At 32.5% G+C, this 20,542-nt stretch overlaps 2 protein-coding genes across 7 annotated transcripts in view; one reads left to right on the top strand and one right to left on the bottom strand.

Moving 5' to 3' along the window:
• The window catches only part of LOC130898658 (WW domain-containing oxidoreductase), a 128,827-nt gene that overhangs the window by 31,394 nt on the left and 76,891 nt on the right, over positions 1-20,542 (bottom strand). The gene's annotated exons all lie outside the window — the stretch shown is intronic.
• The window catches only part of LOC130898653 (A disintegrin and metalloproteinase with thrombospondin motifs 9), a 196,722-nt gene that overhangs the window by 106,812 nt on the left and 69,368 nt on the right, over positions 1-20,542 (top strand). For all 5 annotated transcript variants that reach the window (XM_057808089.1, XM_057808086.1, XM_057808084.1 and 2 more), the window contains exons 5-6: positions 3,950-4,095; positions 4,162-4,293. In XM_057808089.1, coding sequence (XP_057664072.1) covers positions 3,950-4,095; positions 4,162-4,293 — 278 coding nt within the window. The remainder of the gene's footprint in view (positions 1-3,949; positions 4,096-4,161; positions 4,294-20,542) is intronic.

Here is a 20,542-nt window from a genome sequence, read left to right as displayed (position 1 = left end):
ATTATCGAAAAGTTTCTTCACTCGAGTTTAATCGTTTCTATCCCATTTTTCAATGAGCGCCTTTTTGGGGTCCGATTTCGTAGCTAGTGCAGGATTTCTAGCTCAAAGTTTTCTCTTAAGTTCATCCCATAAATGCTGGATAGGATATAAGTCCAGGCTACACGCTGACAATACGTAGTGGCAATATCAACATCCTGTAAATACTCCCGTATGCGGACGGGCATTGTCCTGCATTAGGAAGAAGTTTTAGCCGATGAAACTGTCGTAGGGTATGACGTGATCCCCTAAAATTACTTCTATGTATCGGTTTGCCGTCGGTCCTCCGCTCCACTTCCAGTTTCAATAATAATCAACTAGATTTTTGTTTCCATTGAAATTCTCGCCCAAACCATCCAGAAACCTCCTCCAAAAGCTACGTAACACTGCGCAAATCTTTCTGCAGAGCTGTAGACTCGTTCGCTACCATGCAAACACACCGTACTCTCGTGTGAGAAAAGAGCGGAGCCCCATTGTTCGTCAGTCTAATTAGATTATTTTCTGTCAAATCGTGACGGGCTGGGATTAATTTGGAGTCAGTAGCTGTGCTTTTTAGTTCAAAGTTAACTGCTTTAAATCTTATTCTGTATGTCTAGCCACTCATAGTTACTCCTCGGCGATGTGATGACAATGAATCGGTCATATCTTTCGACTTTGCATCTTTTTCTTCTGAAACAGGGTCTTCGATGAAAGTTACTAGTCTCTTGGTAACGACGATAAACTTTGGAAACATCAGACTGATTCATGTTCAGCGGACTGGCCACTTCTCGCTGGCTTTTTGGCAGTAGGGTTACCGTAGAATTCTTGTTTGTTGTTAACGAAGGTGTGTATCGGTCAGAGCAAGCAAAATTGCCATATTCTATATTATTTTGAGGCTAATACAATGAGCTTCAAGATTTTACTAAGAAAAATATAATTTCTTGTTTAGTTTTATCGCCATATACTTGTAGGGGTGTCGCTTGAGTCGATTTTTAAGCTCACGCAGTTTAAGACACACAATGATGCTGACGCAAAGTATACAGAAATCATAAATAAAAACTGTTTAATAAAATATTTATATTTTTTATAACGCGTAGTTAAGATAATGTTACCAACATTAAGAAATTCAATAAACAATTTACTAAAATCCTTCACCAAAAGAATTTTACAACTACGAAAGATGTTTATGACTTTCTCAGTCAGCTAGCGTTTCACGATACAAACACACTTTTACGACTCTTCTAGAATTGTAGAAAAAAAAAATAATTTACAACTTCAAAGATTGATTTATCGACTAATGACCTTAAGAACAATTTATTTTATTTGTTGTTGTTGAATGCAGTGATGATTATTTCGGTGGACATTTGGATACGGTTGTAAATCTTTCCTTTTGTTGATGGAGACAAAGGATGCAACAGAATTATACGGAGAAACCTACAAGTATTGATATCCACAGTAGCTATACAGGTTTAATCATAACTTACATGATTTCTAACAATATCCAGTCAGTAAGTTCTATTCGAAGGTAAAGTGTAGGACACAATAAATGCACATGGATAATAATACCCCGTGACTAGGTTTTGGGATGTATTAGACCCTTTAGAATGGGTTACATTCACATATAATCTTTTTTTAAATGTATAAATGTTATACTTTGAACTTTTAACACGTTGACTGCCAACTACGAGATAACTCGTACGTGTCATCTCGACCGGTGTTTACTTGTGCAGCTACGATTAAACTCGGATTATATAAGTGCTAATATCGATAAATGGCTTCTGGGAAAAGAACAAAAAACAATGCTGGCTTGCATGAACAGAAAATTTATTAAAGAACGAACAAAAAATATAATTATGAAAATTAGTTCAAATCTTCCACACCTTTTCTTTACATGCTGGACAGAAATAACGCGTTTCGTGGGACGCTGCTTTTTTGTTAAGTGGTAGACTCCCTAAATAATGAATTTCTTGCAATTTCATTTTTTTCTAAACTGGTTGAATTTCTGTCCACAAATTATCATTTGTATTTGATGTTGTTACTTTAGAATCATCGACATTATCTTCTGATTCGGGATCAACTTCCGATTCACTATCACTTGAAGGTTCATAATTGCTACTGTCGTTACCATCCTCGCCAAAAATCCCGTCTAATTCGGTATAACTCAGATTTGCGTAGTACTCCATTCCATTTTGAGTCAGTGGTCTTTTCTTATCCATATTGAATTCTTTATAATTTAATTATAAAACAAAATACTCAAGAAAGACGTAAATTTAATGCATTCGACAATATCTGAGATATTACTGACGAATATGGACGCGTATATATGATTTAGCTTTAGAGAAGCGACATGTCGAATCGTGTCTGTGTGTGTCTGCGTACGAATTAACTCGTAGTTGGCTTCCGCGAAGAGATTCATGATTCATAATTCGTAACTATGCACTAGAATTTGAGTTTTTAATAATATAATGTAATTAAATCAAATTGTCATTTTAAACGGAATTCTGAACCTTGCCGTGACAGTCAACGTGTTAAGCAAGTACCCAATATTTGCAGATAACGATGACAGAAAAAATACACCGAGGAAAGATTTTTTATACCGACAATTCACAAATACAAATGGTGGTTTATTTTTTAACCTTTTCACTGCGACGCCCCTCTATAATCGGGTCAGTGAAGCTTAACCGACTTCCCATTTTAGTAGGTCTAAACGAATGTTCTTTGCTTACGCACCATCTCCGTAAGTCGGCCGCAAGATTTTCAACATCTGACTGTTGCAACTGATTAAAATAAACGCATTCTAACGAATTTCATAAATTATTGATAAAGTAATACTGGCAGTGAAAAGGTTAAAAAGATAGGTGACAAAGACAACTTGTGATTCATATTTTAATACTGTTTTTATAAACCAATGACGGTTTATTTTTTAGAGACAATTTACAACCACAAACACCAATTGCCGTTGGTTCTAGGAGCACTTTAATTTTTGCCCAAGCAGGTCGCTGGTCTCACTTGAAACCCTGCTCTTTTATCCGGGCTTGGGACCAGCTATGAAAGCACTCAGTCCACCCGACGCAATCATAGGCAGAGCTGATAACGCAGTGATCATCTCAGAAAACGAAGATAATTTATAAAGGCTACTGTAAAGGTTTGAACAAATAGCTTTTAACATGCAAATATCCCCGAAGAAAACCAAATTTTCTACAGTATCTAGAGAACCAAGAAGATGTAAACTCGCAATATTCGATCGGTATTAGAAATGTAAAGAATGAAGTGAAAGCTCAAACAACAAAGGCGTTATTTATATCAGGTTACCTGAGAGATGTAATTTGGCGGTATAACTATATGGCTACCAGGAGCAAAGTCAGAATATACAAGGCCTGTGTGAGACCAGTAATGACATACGCGATAGAGACCAGAGCATAGAGTATCATAACTAAGCGGCTTTTAAGAAGTACTGAAATGCGAACTCTGAGATCAATAGCGGGACACACATTATTTGACCACAAGAGAAATGATGAAATAATATGTGACATCGAGGATGTAGTGATATAGGCGAGAAATCGAGGAAGAGAATGGAGAGACCACGTGGACAGAATATCAAATGACAGGTTGGAAGGACACCAGGACGATAACCTACAAGATGGTATGAAAGCTGGTCTTCATCATCCCAGCTGCAGCTAGGCAACCATTGATGCAAATATAGGACTAAGTCCTAACGTACGATGATGAAGAAGAAGAAACACCAATCGGTTTTTGTAAAAGATAGTTTTTAAAGACAAAAATCGGCTTGATTTAAAAAAACATTGACAAATAATAATTATTATTAAGATACATAAACAAAAACATTTCTAGTGATACTACAAGATATTATTTTGCTAATTTTTATCTATTATCAAGTAACGTTCAATTTTTGACAGCTTTATTTTTTTTGCAGAACGTATCAAACATGATTCGGGTCATTTTAGACAGAAGCAAGACGAAAGCTGGGATTCCCATCCGCAATATGAAATTGAAGCTTTCGGACGTAAACTTTATTTAGAATTGGAACACAATAACAAATTCTTGTCTCCCAATTTACATGTAAGATACTTTACGTGAAATATATACCGCCGAAAACATTTTTAAACGCTAAAAAATTGATTACAGATTGTAACACACTTCAGGGAAGATTTTACTCAAAGGACAAGACACGATCCTAGAATATCTGGTTGTTATTATACAGGAAAAGTGAGGGGAGACAAAGATTCCAACGTCGTGGTATCTTTATGTGGAGGAATGGTAAGTACTACGTATTAAATCAATTAGGTACCTTTTTTCTTTAAAGATCTTCCTTGGTATATTTCGTTTTCGTAAACCGACTGATTATAACTTAAAATGATCTTAAAGAGAGGATCTACTTGCTAAAGCACAACGGAAAATAACAGGTCTTCTAATCGGCGTCTTTTTGTCCTTTTTTTTTCTTCACTATTGTACGTTGTCCAGCCTTAAACATCTAGAGTAGTTAGTAACCACCCTCATTTGAATGATGAAGTGGATCAAATGCTCTTCGAATCTTCTCCTGACGGTATCGTCTCATAGTCTAACTGAGATTTGAAGGGGTGTTCACAATCTCTCTTAAGTTGACGTTATGTTGAACTTGGATATTTTTATAATGACTTTTGTAATGTATCGCTTTACTCTAAACATGTAAAGCTTAATGATAATAAGAAACAACTTAGTTTTCAATTACTAGACATGGCGAAAAAGCTGTAGAGATACATGGTGAAGTATCTTTCTTTTAATGACATAGTTATATGTAATAGTTTATTGTAAAATTAGATTCTGTGTCAGTAGACGAAGATTTAAGGTATTGGCAGTTGGAACAAGCATTTATAAGTACAAGCAAAAGTTTTGTGAAGAATAGTGTACTGCTGTGGTATATGTTTCGTATTGGAATATAATAAAGAAGAAAGGAAGTTGTTGATCATCCGGTACTAATCAAAGAAAACTATAATGATGTTGTTCGAATTGAAACAAAATAATTACCGCACTGAATTGAATCCGACGATTATAAACACTCTATCTTTATGAAGAGGTCGGTAAAACAAGACCCAGAATATATTGTAGCTAGCATGTTAGAGAAGAAAAGAGTCGAATTGATTTCATCCAGGACAATTCAAGAGACTTCACCATAAAGTTCAGCAAGCGACTAATCTTTAAAAAGTTACAGAAGGAGTTTAAAAAATATGTATAGAAAAAAACAGTATTATATAAAATGCAAATCATCAGTGTTGAATACTGTACAGAAAAATCTATGGTGATCAGTAGTGGAAGTAAAACTTTTTGTTGGAGGTTATGTTATATGGAAGGAAGTTCTATATTTGCTATTTCTTATGTTAATTTTTTAATTACATACAATATTTTATGCTGTTATATAATTTGATTGACTTTCACAATTATTCCATTACGTAATTTGTACATTTTACAAATTTTTAAATGTGTATAGTCCAGTCATTATTCACGAAAAATTGTTAATCCTGATCAAAATTACAACCACTAGCGAGTCGCGAAATTAAATATTAACAAATATAAAAAGAAAGTAGGCTATTTTACTCGCCCACAACTAATTTACAACAAAATCGGCGATTATGATGACATTTCAACTATTCCACCATAATTTTATGTAGTTAAAGAGGCTCATAAAGTTATCCAAGACTATTAAAACGATGACAAATATCAAAAAAGGGAGCCCTTATCATTATTTTTGCCACACAAAATATATTTCACGTGTTTGTTTCCAAGTTTTTGTGGTTTACACATTTATTTTGTGTCCAAATAATTCCACCAACAACATTTAATTCGTTTTTACATGTGCGAGCGGGTCAATCGAAACCGTGCCTTGCCAGATTCCGACTTTGCGACGCTCTAGAGATCGTAATTTTGTCGAAGAAACAAAATTAAAAAACCAAATTGTAGGTCTGAACATACTCTAGTAGTTTTATAGACAAGGGAAAATAGTGAAAAACAACTTTTTCCTAAAGAAACATACTTAACTAAGGTCTAGGTTAACGTATCGTACGAGGCTCATATGCGGATGGTCCCAGGTTCAAGTCGCAGTCCATTTTTTATTTTTCTACTTTTGTAGTAATAACTGAATATTAAATATTAGTATTTTCAATAATTGCATTCGTCTGTTGCTTTGTTAATTTGTTCTAATCTTGATTAATATGTTCATAATATTAATAAATATAAAATATATTTTATAAGGAATCAATAAAAGCGTTATGGTTTCTTGAATAAAGAAACATTAAACTATCATTAAACTTGAATTGTATTTTGATAAAATTTTCGCTAGTAGAGGAAATATTTTATGCAATTCGTGTATAAAGGCCTTTTTTAACTCGTGTGATTGTCGCATTCATCTACGCCTCATGCGACAAGATTCACATTCGTCGAAAAAAGGCTACTTTGCAAAATTGATACATAAATAACTATTTTTTTGTAATAATTTATATATTTGATAAATACCTACCACACATATTTTATATTTTTTTTACTACTCCGAATGGGAAGTTTTCTAAATAAAATTTGTGGTAATTGATTGGTTTTTGACCTGTGAGTCACTGTAGATTTCAAAAAAGTAAAGCTGGAAGGAGTTACTTCTTCGGCCATAGATAGATCTAATCCTCACTTTTTTCGAGATATGGAAATTGGTAGTCAATTAGCATGGGGTCCACCGAATTCAGCAAAATTTTTAAAGTAGTCTATGAGATCAAAAACTTTGGGAACCAATATTTAAGAGCGTGAGTGTTACTGTAAAAAAAACCGAATTAAACCTTTTTTTCTTATATGGAAATCTTAGTTGACAATTTGAAGCTAAGCTTTTTTTCACCCAAATTTGGTTTTCTCCAATTCCATTTGCATTTCCAAATGTATATAATGACTGGACTAATATGAAGCTACACACTGAATAAATTAAAAATATTTAATGTGAGAAAATTCCATCAATCTCTGCAGGTACCCAACAAAAAAGTGAGTGTAATAAATATTTGACATGTTTGATTATTTATTATAATACCCACGTGTTATTATAACAGTTTATTTTATAGAACCGCAATTTTATAATCGATTTATATTAATCTCAACCGATGACAGTGACTGATTTTTTTTAGAATCTAATAGAAGCTGGTTGTGCACATGTGTTTACTCAATGAATTACTGAACCGGCCATTAAAAAAACCACTTCGTCGTTTTGAAATATTATTCTTTTCACTTTCGTAGTTGTGATTTTTAATTTTTAATAATTACTTTTTAGAAAGGTACATTTATTAATTGGTAAATTATAACGTACACTACTGTGGAATAAAGTTTTACTTAGATTGATCAGTTTTTGTTGTGTTTAAAAAATCCCATTACAGGTTATTAACTAACTAACCTAACCTAACCAAACCTAACCTAACTTAGCCAAATTTTTGTTATGCTGTAAAAAGAATGCAGAATGTAGTGATTGAAAGGGAAAAATAATCTGCTGTAAAGAATTGAACTATGGGACACATCAGGAAAGGTGTATAAGGGTCAAAAAGATGGGTAGAGTTTTATTATGAATCATAAAAACAAGCAACTGTCGATGCAGTTGACCTAGATATAAACGAAAATGAACAGTGCACAAAAAATATCATGGAAAAATGCCAATGCAATACCTTCTCTGAAAAAATAAAGAAATGCAGAAGGCAATGGCGGTATTCGAGCAGAACTAATACAAGCACATGCATGTCTTTTACTAGAAATGTTTAATTCGCTCCTTAATAAAATTTTAATTGATAACAAAACTCCGAAATACTGCAACTAATAGTTATCAAACTATCAAAAGAAAGGAACTTACCCAATAATAAAAATTTGGCGATCTATCACGTTACTGAACGTGGCGAGTGAGATAACGGCTTGAGTTATTCTAGAAAGAATAAGAGAACCTTTAAATAACAAAAACTATGCAAAAACCAAGCCATATTCAGAAGTGGTTACTTTTGCATTGACATCCTGCGTCAGACGAACAAACAAACGAAGAAAAAGAAGATATTTGGTAAAATAGAAACATAATAGAAGAAGAAAACATAGACGTGATGATTCCGAAGAGAAAATGAAGAGGAATAAGTCAAACACTACGAAAATCGGCAACAAACTTAATCAAACAAACATAAAATTATATTACAACAGGAATAAACAACTTCGAGTAGATGTGGATAAAGATATACTAAACAACGTAGCTGTGGAAGCTACATGCATTATTTACTGATAATCAGACGTGAATTTATGAATGAGAAGATGAAATAGTCTACCAAATCTACCAAATGGCACTCCATATATAAGCCAAAACCGAAAAAACTACGTCAAAATCGGTCAAGGCGATGCTCATTGGTTTCTCCTAATACCGTGGTGAGGTTCACCGCTTCGTGTTGGTAATTAAACTATCCACGTTAGGAAACGCATCATTTTCCTTCCTTGGTGTGTGAATAACTATTCAGTTAGCGTGTTAAACATTCGTCCTTACTAATTTTTCATTATTTATTATTAATTATTACGTTTTAATATAGAAAATCGACCTTCTAAACTTTCGTTTTCGTTTAAAGGCTTAGATAAATCATTATTTATAAGTTTGTGTGTCAAATCAACAAATATTAATATGTGTGTTGGTTGTTTCTTGCCAAAATCACACTTTTTTGTAATAGTCATTTTACACGTTCGTAATCCTTGAAAATACAAAATTAGGCTTGTACTGATGGACGATTTCAATCGAGAGGATATGACGTAGTTAACATTTTCGAAACGTTGTATATAAATTCTTTCTTATTAAAAATGGATTTAATCTGCTTCATCATCTTTCAATGGTTCTATAAACTTACTTTTCCCTTTTTGACCCGTTATATTTCCGAGATACAAAATTACGGTATTACATACCTTTCTTGACATCCATTTTCACATAGAGGCGTCGTTCTCATGTTGCCGGGATTATAAGTGTTTGAAACAGCCATGCTATCGAAGGATGGACATGGGTAGGATAATATTTGGGTATATTATTATAATATTTTTGGAAATAATGATAATAACTATTATCATTATTACATCCCTCGATCCCAACGCCGACCTGGCGGCCACATAGTGAGATAACTAAGGGAATTTAAAATAAACCACCCACGCTACCTTCTTTAAACACCTGTCTGCAAAACCGTACTAAATTTGGGACAATAGATGGGGATTGAAGGAAAAACTTTCAGCGGCCAAAAATTTGGAATTAATAGCGATGTGTTTTAGTCGTTGTTTCTTTCTGTTCACAACTTAAACGTTCAAATATTCAGAAATTAACAATTGTTTCCTTTAGAACGATCTCTGTATCCACTATTTCCAAAGAAAACAATGACAGAGATCTTGGTGATCTGATTTGGGTGTTTTCAAGACGATTTTTATGTTGAAAACTAGAGTTTTTTGTTTCGCAATCAAATTCTTTGTAAAAACCAGAACAAGATAATCCATAGAAACGACCACCTACAAAAAAGAAAAACAACTACCTGAATAGTGTTCATATTCGAAACTTGTTTCTCGAAGTTAGACTGTATAGCAGCATATGTTTCAAATGAAGTCTATTGCATTGACGTATCGACAAGGTTAATTATGTAATTTGCTTGTAATAAAACTGGATCGTCTTCACTTAGCGTAATCCTAAATCGATTTTTAAAACAAATAATCAGTAATTGGTGAAATTATACTCATTGAAATAACCTTTATATGTAAACAAATGAGTCAATGTTAATATCCAATAATATTTCGGTTAAAGTTTAAGCGATTTTGTGTCAAAAGAGAAGCAGTAATTAAACTTTTGTAAGTCGATATTTCCACAATTATACTTATGAGCAAAAACAATCGAATCTCCTGCAATAGCAAGTCACTGAAACGGACACGAAATTGTATATTTCTAAGTAAAATTTTGAAAATATTATCTCCAAAATGATGAAATGAATTGTAAATTTTCTTGTTCTCGCTTTTCTACAATATATTATGATCGGTAACCACTCTTATTATGCTTACTTGCAATAGTGCTAATTAGGGGTATCTGAATCTCATACCAGCGGTCATGGAGGTTAAAACGAACGTCTATGGTCGCCACAAAAATCATTAGAATATGGCCGATCCGCCAGCAAATCTATTTCCGTGGTGACCATAGAAATTAACCCATGAATGATCGTTCTTTATTATTATAGATACAGAAAACTGTTGGGAAACCGACCGAATCGTTTTCCAAACTCCATAGGACTTAAATCCGTTTTAGCATTGGCAATCCTGTCAACAATATCCTCTTACAAGCTTGTTCGTTTGTTTTTCTCTTCATTCGCGAAGTATTTTAGTACCGTTTTTAACAAAATATGTAACCTATTAAAAATGAAAACTTAATATATCATTTTATCCAAAAATAAAACAAAAATGAAGAACAAATATGCCTTTCTTTAATTATTTTTGTTGTTCGTTTCGACAAAATAATTTATAGCTTCTGAATTGAAAAAAAAAACGCCGAAATAACATTTGTGGTACAAATAGATGATACACAGATGTTGCTTTATCGCTACTGACCCACTTGCACCAACTATAATGTCAGTATAAATAGCCTCAACCAATTCGCATCTTTTATTTGTATTTTTTGTCATTTAACGATTTCGATGAAGAAAAAACAAAGAAAACTATTCATCGAGTTATTTTTGTGAGTGAAACTTGAAATAAATTGCATTTGTGCAAGGTCTCTCATAATATACAGAGGTTTGCGTTTTGGAAACAACGATAAACAAGTTTAGTTAATATATAATGTGATTGTAAGGCTTCATGTTCAAAGACAAACTACACTCTTATCTTCTAAACATTAACTCGGTCGCTCAGCAATTCAGCTTTCATGTTCGGATCCCCGAAGGACAATTCATGGATACTACTACGTGAGCGAAAAGCTAAGAAGCCTACATATATCTGTCTCCATAATTTCTATGAGTCCCCCCAAATACTTTGGAGAGAAGCATAGCTACAAAATTCGTGGTTTGCAGATTTCCTCTTCACCTTTGCATCTTGTACATTGAGCATCTATCGAGTTGGATGAAACTATCCCTCAAGGAAGATTTTGATGTGTTGCATACCGGTGACACTGCAAAAACTTCTTTAGGTTTGGTTAGACCAAGTCTTAGGGAGAAACATATAGCAAATTAGTTAGGAAAAAAGCAGTTTGATATAGTCAATAAACTGTGAAAATAATTGAGACGTAACATATATTTGGGTATTTACATTGTTGTATTTCAAAACCCCTAAGTTTATTTTCAACTACAATTTTCCGCAAGATAAATAATTTATATCGTATTTTAAGGTTTTTATTGATGTTCTCCTTACTAGTTTTAATGCCAGTGCCAAGAGCTGAACGCCAAGGCTATAATCTTATTCAATTTTTAATGATCTAAATAAGTGATAGATAAATTGTGAATTTATACAAAATTTATCAGTGAACGCGAAAAAAATTTGGAATAGAAAATAAACAATACAAGCAAATTCTTTTGGTGTTTATTCTATGTTCTACGTTTCTACGTAATACGTACAATTGGGAGTGTCTAGAAGTGAATCACACAAACAAAAAAGTGTCTAGAGTGGACTTACGTAAACCAAAAATATCTAGATGGCATTATATAATAAAAAGTACCTAGAATGCAACCACTTTAAGAAAAAAACTATCTAAAAACAACTTACACAATATAAATGTACAAAATGGATTCATACAACGAATGAAATGTGTCTAGAATTGATTCGTACAAACAAAAAAGGATCCAGAAAGATTTAAATATCATTACAAGTGTCTAGAATGGACTCATAACTAATAAAAAGTGTCTGGAACTCACTTGAGCAATAAAAAAACTGTCGGAAAAGATTAACATAAAATTAAAAGTATCTAGAAAGGACTCATAACTAATAAAAAGTGTTTAAAACTGAAGTAGGAAAAGAAAATGGATCTAGAAAGATTTAAATCGCGTTAAAAGTGTGTAGAAAGGACTTATAACTGATAAAAAATGTTTAAAACTGATTCGCGCAAATAAAAATGGGTCTAAACCGATTTAAGTAAAATTTAAAAGAGGTTATAATTGACTTAAAGATGTCTAGAAGGATTCGCAATAATAAAAAGTGTATAAATAAAAATGAAATTAAAAGTGTGCACAATGGACCAAAAAATTAATTTAAAAATATTAGAATAAACTCACAACTAACAAAAAGTGTCTAGAAATGTTTAAGTAAAATTAAAAGTGTCTCGAATGGATTCACAACTAATAAAAAGTGTCTGGAATTGACTCACGCAGACAAAAAATGTATAAATTTGACTCGCGACTCATAAAAAGTGTCTAGAAAGGTTGGAATAGAATTAAAAGTGTGTCGAATGGACTTACGACTCATAAAAAGTGTCATAACTGACTCACGTAGACTAAAATGTGTCTATAAAGATTTTAATAGAATAAAAAGTGTCTAGAATGGACCCACCACAAAAAAAGTGTCAAAACTGACTCACGTAAATAAAGAAGTGTCTAGAAAGGTTTAAATAAACTTAAAAGTATCTAGAATGGATTCACAACTAATAAGAAGTGTCTGGACCTGACTCACGTGGATAAAAAATGTACAGAAAGGACTCATGACTAATAAAAAGTGTCAGAACTGACTCACGTAAACTAAAATGTGTCTAGAAAGATTTAAATAAAACTAAAAGTATCTAAATGGACTAACAACTAATAAAAAGTGTCTAGAAAGATTTAATTAACATTGAAAGTGTCTATTATGGATTCACAACTAATAAAAAGTATCTGGAACTGACTCACGCAGACAAAAAAAGTGTATAGAATGAACTAACGACTAATAAAAAATGTCTAGAAAAATTTGAATAGATTTAAAAGTACCTAGAATGGATGCACAACTAATAAAAAGTGTGGAACTGACTCACACAGACAAAAAAGTGTATAGAATGGACTTATGACTAATAAAAAGTGTTAAAAAGGTTTAAATAAAATTGAAAATATCTAGAATGAATTCACAACTAATAAAAAGTATCTGGAACTGACTCATGCAGACAAAAGTGTGTAGAATGGACTTACGACTAATAAAAAGTGTCTAGAAAAGTTTGACTAGAATTAAAAGTATCTAGAATGGATTCAGAACGAATGAAAAGTGTCAGAAATAACTCACGCAAAGAAGAAAGTTTAAACAAAATTGAGGGTTCCAAATATGAGCTTTCAAAATAAAAAATAGAATTGAGCCGCACAAAAAAAATATAGATTTAATTAAATTTATTAAAAATAAAACTAATCTAATTGATAATTAGACTAATTTTCACTCGAACGTTGAAGTGAACAAACTATTGACTTAGTCATGAAGTTTACATCTCCAAGCACGTTTTGCTCATTTCAGTTTAACTGAAAATTATCTAAGATTTTGGGTTCTGAAACTGAAAATGTCTGAAATTATGTATAGATTGATCGTTGTTTGAACTTGGTATTCGAGTATTTGTGTAAGTTGGTATTTTACGATTCTAGTTGAAGCACGAACTCACCATCTGGTTTACGGTTAGCGTGATTTTTTTTTAAACAGTTTATTACTGTTATTTTTGAATTTCAGGTTTTTGGAATGACTCATTTCTACGTCATTTGAAAGATATACAAGTTGGGAAAAACTATAAAAAAATCTTGGTGTAATTACCTAACAGATATCCAATGTTTTCCTAATTTTGATCGGGTAGATTCACCTACAGAGTGGTATTCAATTGTTCAGTAACTTGATATAGTAAAGTGAATAATTATAGGAATTATAATTATAACCAGTTTAAGAAATTGCACAAAGTTTATGGTATACCATAGTGGGTTCGGAATTTCCTAGTGAGTATTCTAAGCAAGAAATGCACCGTAGACGAAAATTTTTCCTATTACAGGTTTATTCCTAAAAGAAAATTATATCTCACAGAAAAATTTTCCTATGTCCTCCAACAAAATTACCACAACGATCTTCTTTTCCTCAATAAAAAGTTACTTTTCTCTTTTCAATCTTTTCCACCACGTTTTTTAATTGTATTCTGCGAAAAATTCCGAAAATATGAAAACCCAGAATGGAGCCCATACAAAAATGGGATAAATCAATTGTTTTTTACATTTATACAAAAGGGACTATGAAAGTAATGTCTCAAACGCCGGACCGATAAAAATTAATTGATTTTTCAATAAAATATTTCGAGATAGCATTTTGGTTGTGATCCAACTTTTCATTAAAAATGTGTCCAGGCTTTGCGACTTTAAAATGGACATCATCATCATCATCATCTATCAGCCATCTTCCATCCACTGCTGGATATAGGCCTCCTCTAGTTTAAACCATCTATCTCTATCTTGAGCTGTATGGATCCAATTTCCTACAATTTTCTTTACATCGTCACTCCATCTTGTTGGTGGCCTGCCTCTACTTCTCTTATCCATTCTTGGCCTCCACTCCAAATGGACAATGATTGTCAATTTCACCACAAATCGCAATATATAAACAAGTTTTTCGTAACTGCCGCAGTCTCCCTTTTCTAAATCGGATTTTTCATATATTTCCGTCCTCCCACTTGCCGTCTTCTAATTTTCTTTTCCTCGGTGCTTCATTGATATTATCTCGCCAATATTTTCTGAGCCTTCCTCGTTTCATTCTACCCATCGGACTCCAATAATAACTCCTTTCATCCGTCTGGTATTTTCTGATCCTCTTACGTGGATATCGCTTTACTTCAATATATTCAAGAGCACCTATTCGTCTACGTTTCTTATTTTCCCGTCCAATCTCGTCAATCTTCAACAATCTACGCCAGCAATTCATCTCCACCGCTGTGATTCCTTTTATTGAACAACCACTTTTCAGCTCCGTATGTCATTATATTTTGAACCACTGTATATTCTCCGTTTTGTTCTTCGTGTCTCATCAAGTCTATTTCCGTTGATGCGTCCTTTGTGATGATGAATTCTGGTTATTTAAAGTCCTTTCTCATAGTTTAACTTCCTCACCATATTACCCAGATCCTCCTCATCTCGTGCTATGAAAAATTTTATAAGTGTAGCTCTTCCTTTCTGATTGGAACTTTTATTCCCTGGTACTTCTTTCTCCAATGTTTTAGGGTGTTATCCATGAAAGTTATGAATAATGTTGGTTATGTGAAACATCCCTGTAGAAATCCTTTAGTTGTTACGAAACTGTTGATGGTGTTGTTATAGTGATTCAAATTCAGTTAAAATTATTCCTCGTTGCTTGTATTATATTCTGAGAGATTCAGTTCTGCTCTATATCATTCCAAATTTCTTCCTTTTTTGTTTTTGTTCTTACTGTTTTCTAGGAGTTTTTGAATTGCGTAGATATGATCTATTGTTCATCTTCCTGCTGTGAATCCTGCCTGTTCTTTTCCTCTTTCTTCTTGTATTTGTTCTTCAATTGTGTTTTCAAAATTCTTCCTTATCTTCTTTCCATTACAACCACGATACATATCCCACACGATAGTTCTTGCATATATTATTATTAATATTATCAATATTACTGATAGTTTTGTTTTTGAAAATTGTAAAAAGGCTAATATTCAATTATTTCAAAGTGAACAAGTCAAATTAAGCTCAAAATATCTTCACGACTTGCATATTTCTTTTGAAAATCTATCGTCACCTTCGGAACAAAGTACTAAGGGAACATGCGTTTACTTTTACAGTAGGCAAGTAGATGACATTAACCTTGAAAAATCTTTTTCATTCGCTATCAGATTTCGTTAAGGTAAGGAGATATGTTTTTCGTTTCAACATCCAGACATCGTAAGCTTTCTCTCTCATGATTCAACGATCAATTTAGTATCAGTTTGTAAACGCGTATACCTTTTCAAAAATTGTCGACGAGGTGTTATGTTCACAAACATTATCTATTTTCGTGTTTCGGCATCTTGAAAGGTGTCTGGCTTTCACCTATCAAATTACTTAGCGATGTGAATTATGAGAGATACCTCGCAGCAATTCGAGCAATTTTTTTACTATATCTTATCAATAATATATCTCATAGTTCTCAATATCAAGGGCAAATTGTGATATAAATAAAGCCTAGACTAAACAACCTTGGCGTGCAGTTTTTCAGTTATAAAATTAGCACTCGATTATATGAGAAACTAATTAAATTCGCCCGTAAGGGTTTAAACAACAAACATAATTTATTTAAACATAAATTAAAAACAATATATTTTCAATATTTAAACAGCAATATATGAAAATTTTGATTCACAATGGAACACTACACCACAGAACATACCCTAAGAAGAAATTAGTTGTTATTCAGTGGAAACAACATGGCGGATTTTCGATGCCAGTGCCCTCGATGGTAGTTGGCAGAACTAAATTTACAACAAAGAATATCTACTGTATTCTATGTTATTCATTTCCATTCAGTTCTGATTTCGCAGTTTCCTAAATCCACGATAAAAAATATGTTAGAACTGCGACACGTTTATTTACAAAATGATATTCACATACATTTTCAAAGAAAATTAGTAGACATAATTACAATATAACTTTTAAAACGACAACTTACCAAAATACAACAAACAAATTGTGATATGTGAATAAATACTAATAAATATCATCATTCTTGGGCTATGTTCCCTACCTGGTTCTAAAACAAATTCTTATTAATATATAATTACAATCTGACTGTATGCTGAGAAAATATATTCTCCATTCAAACCGATTTCAACAAGAACCCACAATTATAAATTACATTTCTGATAATGAATATCACCTACCCGTGTATCGAAATCTGAAGAAATGGCAGAACTAAATTTGACCTTATTTTTGGTATGTTCTGTGCACTACACTGAGAAGGAACATAGAATTTCAGATATAGTTGAAAAGTCATATCATGAACTATAGACACAAGAAGTTCAAACTTAATATTGAAAGAACGGCCACAATTTAGGGGACAGATATTCCGCAGCTATGGCGCCCTACTTTTCAAGAAGTACTTGTTTAAATACTTACGCGGGAAATTGGTATTGACAGCTCTAAATAAAAAAATATTTTGAGAAACTTGGAGTACATTAGTATATACTCCGCCACCGTATGAGAGGCGTAGATCAATTCTTGATCAATGTAGACAACTAAAGAGAATAAAACGAAGTAAAGTGGATTGTCTGTATGATTAGCGGCAATAATTTACTGAGAAATCATTATATTTAGGCTAATAAGATAAAAAAAAACTATAGATTGGGCAGACATAACTAGATTCAGTACAAATTGGAAATAAAAAAAGTAAAGGCACTTTTGACAGCTATAGAAGGAATAGACTGTGATGTCAAAATGTTTTAATATTTTTGGGGTTGACATGAAGATGCATTTATCTGATAAAATCATGCAAGATCTCATGTTATCGTTATATGTCATTATAAATACATTCAATTTTAGGGGAAAATCTAGTTATTTTTCGTTTAATAACTAACTGTCAGTCAGATTAACTGAAGAATTGCAGCACTTTAGTAAAACTAATCTTTTCATAATTTTTGTTGCCGTTATTTTCAATTGGTTCTCTTCCATTTTTATCAAGGGTGATTAAAGGTGATAGGGCCTTACATAATGTCAATGTACGAGATTCATAATTTTCACAAAATTATTTACACTTAATCCTGGTATTAATAATTTTTTTTGTTAATATATAAGTTTGTGTGTGTGTACTATAAACATAAATAAAACAAAAACATTTAAGTGTTTTGCTTATTTATCTACTGCTGGATTGTCATCACTTAATTTTTTTCTTATACTGTTTCCATGAGTTGATGAAAAGTCAGTGTTATCAAAAAGACAGGTGCTACTCAAACTGTTTTATATGTTTATGGAACAAAGTCTGTTTTTAAATAGATTTACAGACACGGTTTCAAAAATAATCCCATTTACAACATAGTCTATTATAATTTACTTTCTTCCTTATAATATATTCGTATATCATATAACAGGGTACCCAGCGACCTGGAAAGTCAGGGAAAATCAGGTAAAGTCAGGGAACTTTGGAAATATTCTCAAAAAGTCAGGGAAATTTACAAAAAATTTCAAAAAGTCAGGGAAAATCCTAAAATAAAGTAAAATCTGGAGTAACTCCAGATTTTAGAAAATCCTTGCGCTTCGTCTCACCAGATGGCGCTTCTGAAATATTTTGCTGTGTTTCTCACTAGATGCTTTTAAATTAATTTAATTAATACTAATAATAATGATTAATACTACTATTAACATTAAGTAATCCAAGCTGATTTTGCGCGTACCTTTTGGTCAGGGAATTTTTTGAGTTTTGGTCAGGGAAAGTCAGAGAATTTATCAGGCAAATTTTGCTGGGAACCCTGTATAAGTAATAAATGAGTTTAATTTACGTGAATGAACTTGAAAATATCTGTATTCTTAAAGTACCTGAAGGATGTAAAATTATGTGATATCTTCCTTTAGATATATGAAGTTTTGATAAAAATAATAGAATCTCAAAATGGATTTATACTTCTATATACATTCAAAGAAATGGGAATTGATTTAGTACAAATTTAAATACATTAGGTACGACTTCAGAAGTACTTTTGTGATGTTAAAAGATGTGATATTCTCCTTTAGATATATGAGGTTTTAAAAAGAATAATAGAATTTCAAGGAGGCCCTGTACATCTGAATACATTCAAAGAAATGGGAATTGATTTAGTACAAATTTAAATACATTAGGTACGACTTTAGAAGTACATCACCTTTTCAAAATAATTATTGTTTTTTTTTTGTTGTACTAGATGAAGTTACTTAGTGATGATGAATTATTATGATGAATTGTAATGCTTGTCATCATCATATGCAGTCATAATCAACAGTAAATTACGTTGCAGATCGTCGCATGTAGTTGAGCAATTTGATACCAGTTCGTTCCTATTTCTTTCCTGATATAATTGAAGTATTACATTTGGCGCCATTATGACAACTCTTGGGTACCATGTTAGTTCTTCTAGTTGCTCATTGCTGCTAAAGTAATTTGATTCTTTGGATGACTTCTGTTATCTGGGTGCTTCGTTCGATCCACTAGAATCTCTTATAGTCGATATTTAATACAACTTGCAACACAAGTATGATAAGTCACCTCACAACTATCATCAAGAAACTCTATACATAGACAGATTAATAGTACGAGAAATCGATTTATCATATCTATTTTATACGAAAACATTTACCTCCGGAGATACCGGAATTGGCCATTATCTCAGGAAGGCTGGGAAAAAGTATGCAAATGCATTTTTTTCACAAAAAAATCAAAAGATAAAATGAAAATTTAGTAAGGTTAGGTTAGGTTAGATTAGGATAGGATAGGTTAAGTTAGGTTAGAATATGTTAGGTTAGGTAAGGTTAGGTTAGGTAAAGTTAGGTTAGGATAGGATAGGTTAGAATAGGTTAGGTTGGGTTGTGTTAGAAACTGAAATAAAAGTAAACAAAAATAATTTTCTTCAATCAAATATTTTAATTGGACTTAATTCTATAACTTTTACATTTGAAAATCTCTTTTGATTTCTTCTATTAATGAAATGAATGAATCTATTTTTTGGTTCTGATTACGACATTCTCGTCGCCATGTTTATTCTTCTTCTTATTTATTCTGAAAGTACATGCCCATCGCGGAAGAATGCTCTTAGAGGTCTCCGGCTGGCCTCAATTCTTTCGATATGAATCCCGCTATCAGAAACAAATATTTCTTTTTAAATAACCCACTCATTGCTGAGGCATCAATAGGTAGCCAGCGATCTATATGAATTATGCTTCCTGGAGCAACGTGCTTTTTGATTAGAGGAATCAAGACCTCAGAAGTTCTTTCATTGTTTGGAAAAGCATCAAATCTGATATCTTTCAATTGTCGATCCCTATCGAACAAAGTTATCCATGGTTCGATATCTGTTAGCCTTACTGAGATAATAGCCACGTCCGGAATCTCCGGAAGTAAATGTTTCCGCAGAAAGTAGATTGTTAAATCGATTTCTCATAATATCAATAGTCGTGGGGAGGTTGATTTCAAATTCAAAAAGGAGAACAATGTGAGAAGTGTAATTCTGTGATTTATGGAGAAAAATTCTTAAAACCTCATCCCCACACTCGTAGATTCAAACGTTGTGAAGATTTTTGTTTTTTCAACAAAATGCAGACGTGTAATCAGTACCAGTAGAATTTTTTTCTTCCGAAAAGAAATGTTTTTTCAAGAACTTTCTCCGTGTAAATATTTTTATTTACCAATAAATTATTTCAAAAAATTACAATCAAGTCATTAAATTCCTCATGCAACATAATAATACGGTATCAAGTACCCTGTGGGCTGTTTGCTCTTATCTTAAAAAATTTAACAATAGGGTTGGCGTTAATTTTGTGTTGAGGTCATAACCCACTTCTAAGACCTCAAAATATAAAAATTGTAGTTTTTAAAGCCCCCGGATGTCGGGTGATATTAT

The sequence above is a fragment of the Diorhabda carinulata genome, chromosome 10, assembly GCF_026250575.1.
Source record: "Diorhabda carinulata isolate Delta chromosome 10, icDioCari1.1, whole genome shotgun sequence".
NCBI classification, from domain to species: domain Eukaryota; kingdom Metazoa; phylum Arthropoda; class Insecta; order Coleoptera; family Chrysomelidae; genus Diorhabda; species Diorhabda carinulata.
Note: the sequence above shows the minus strand (reverse complement) of the source record. Positions and strands in the feature narration are given on the sequence as shown.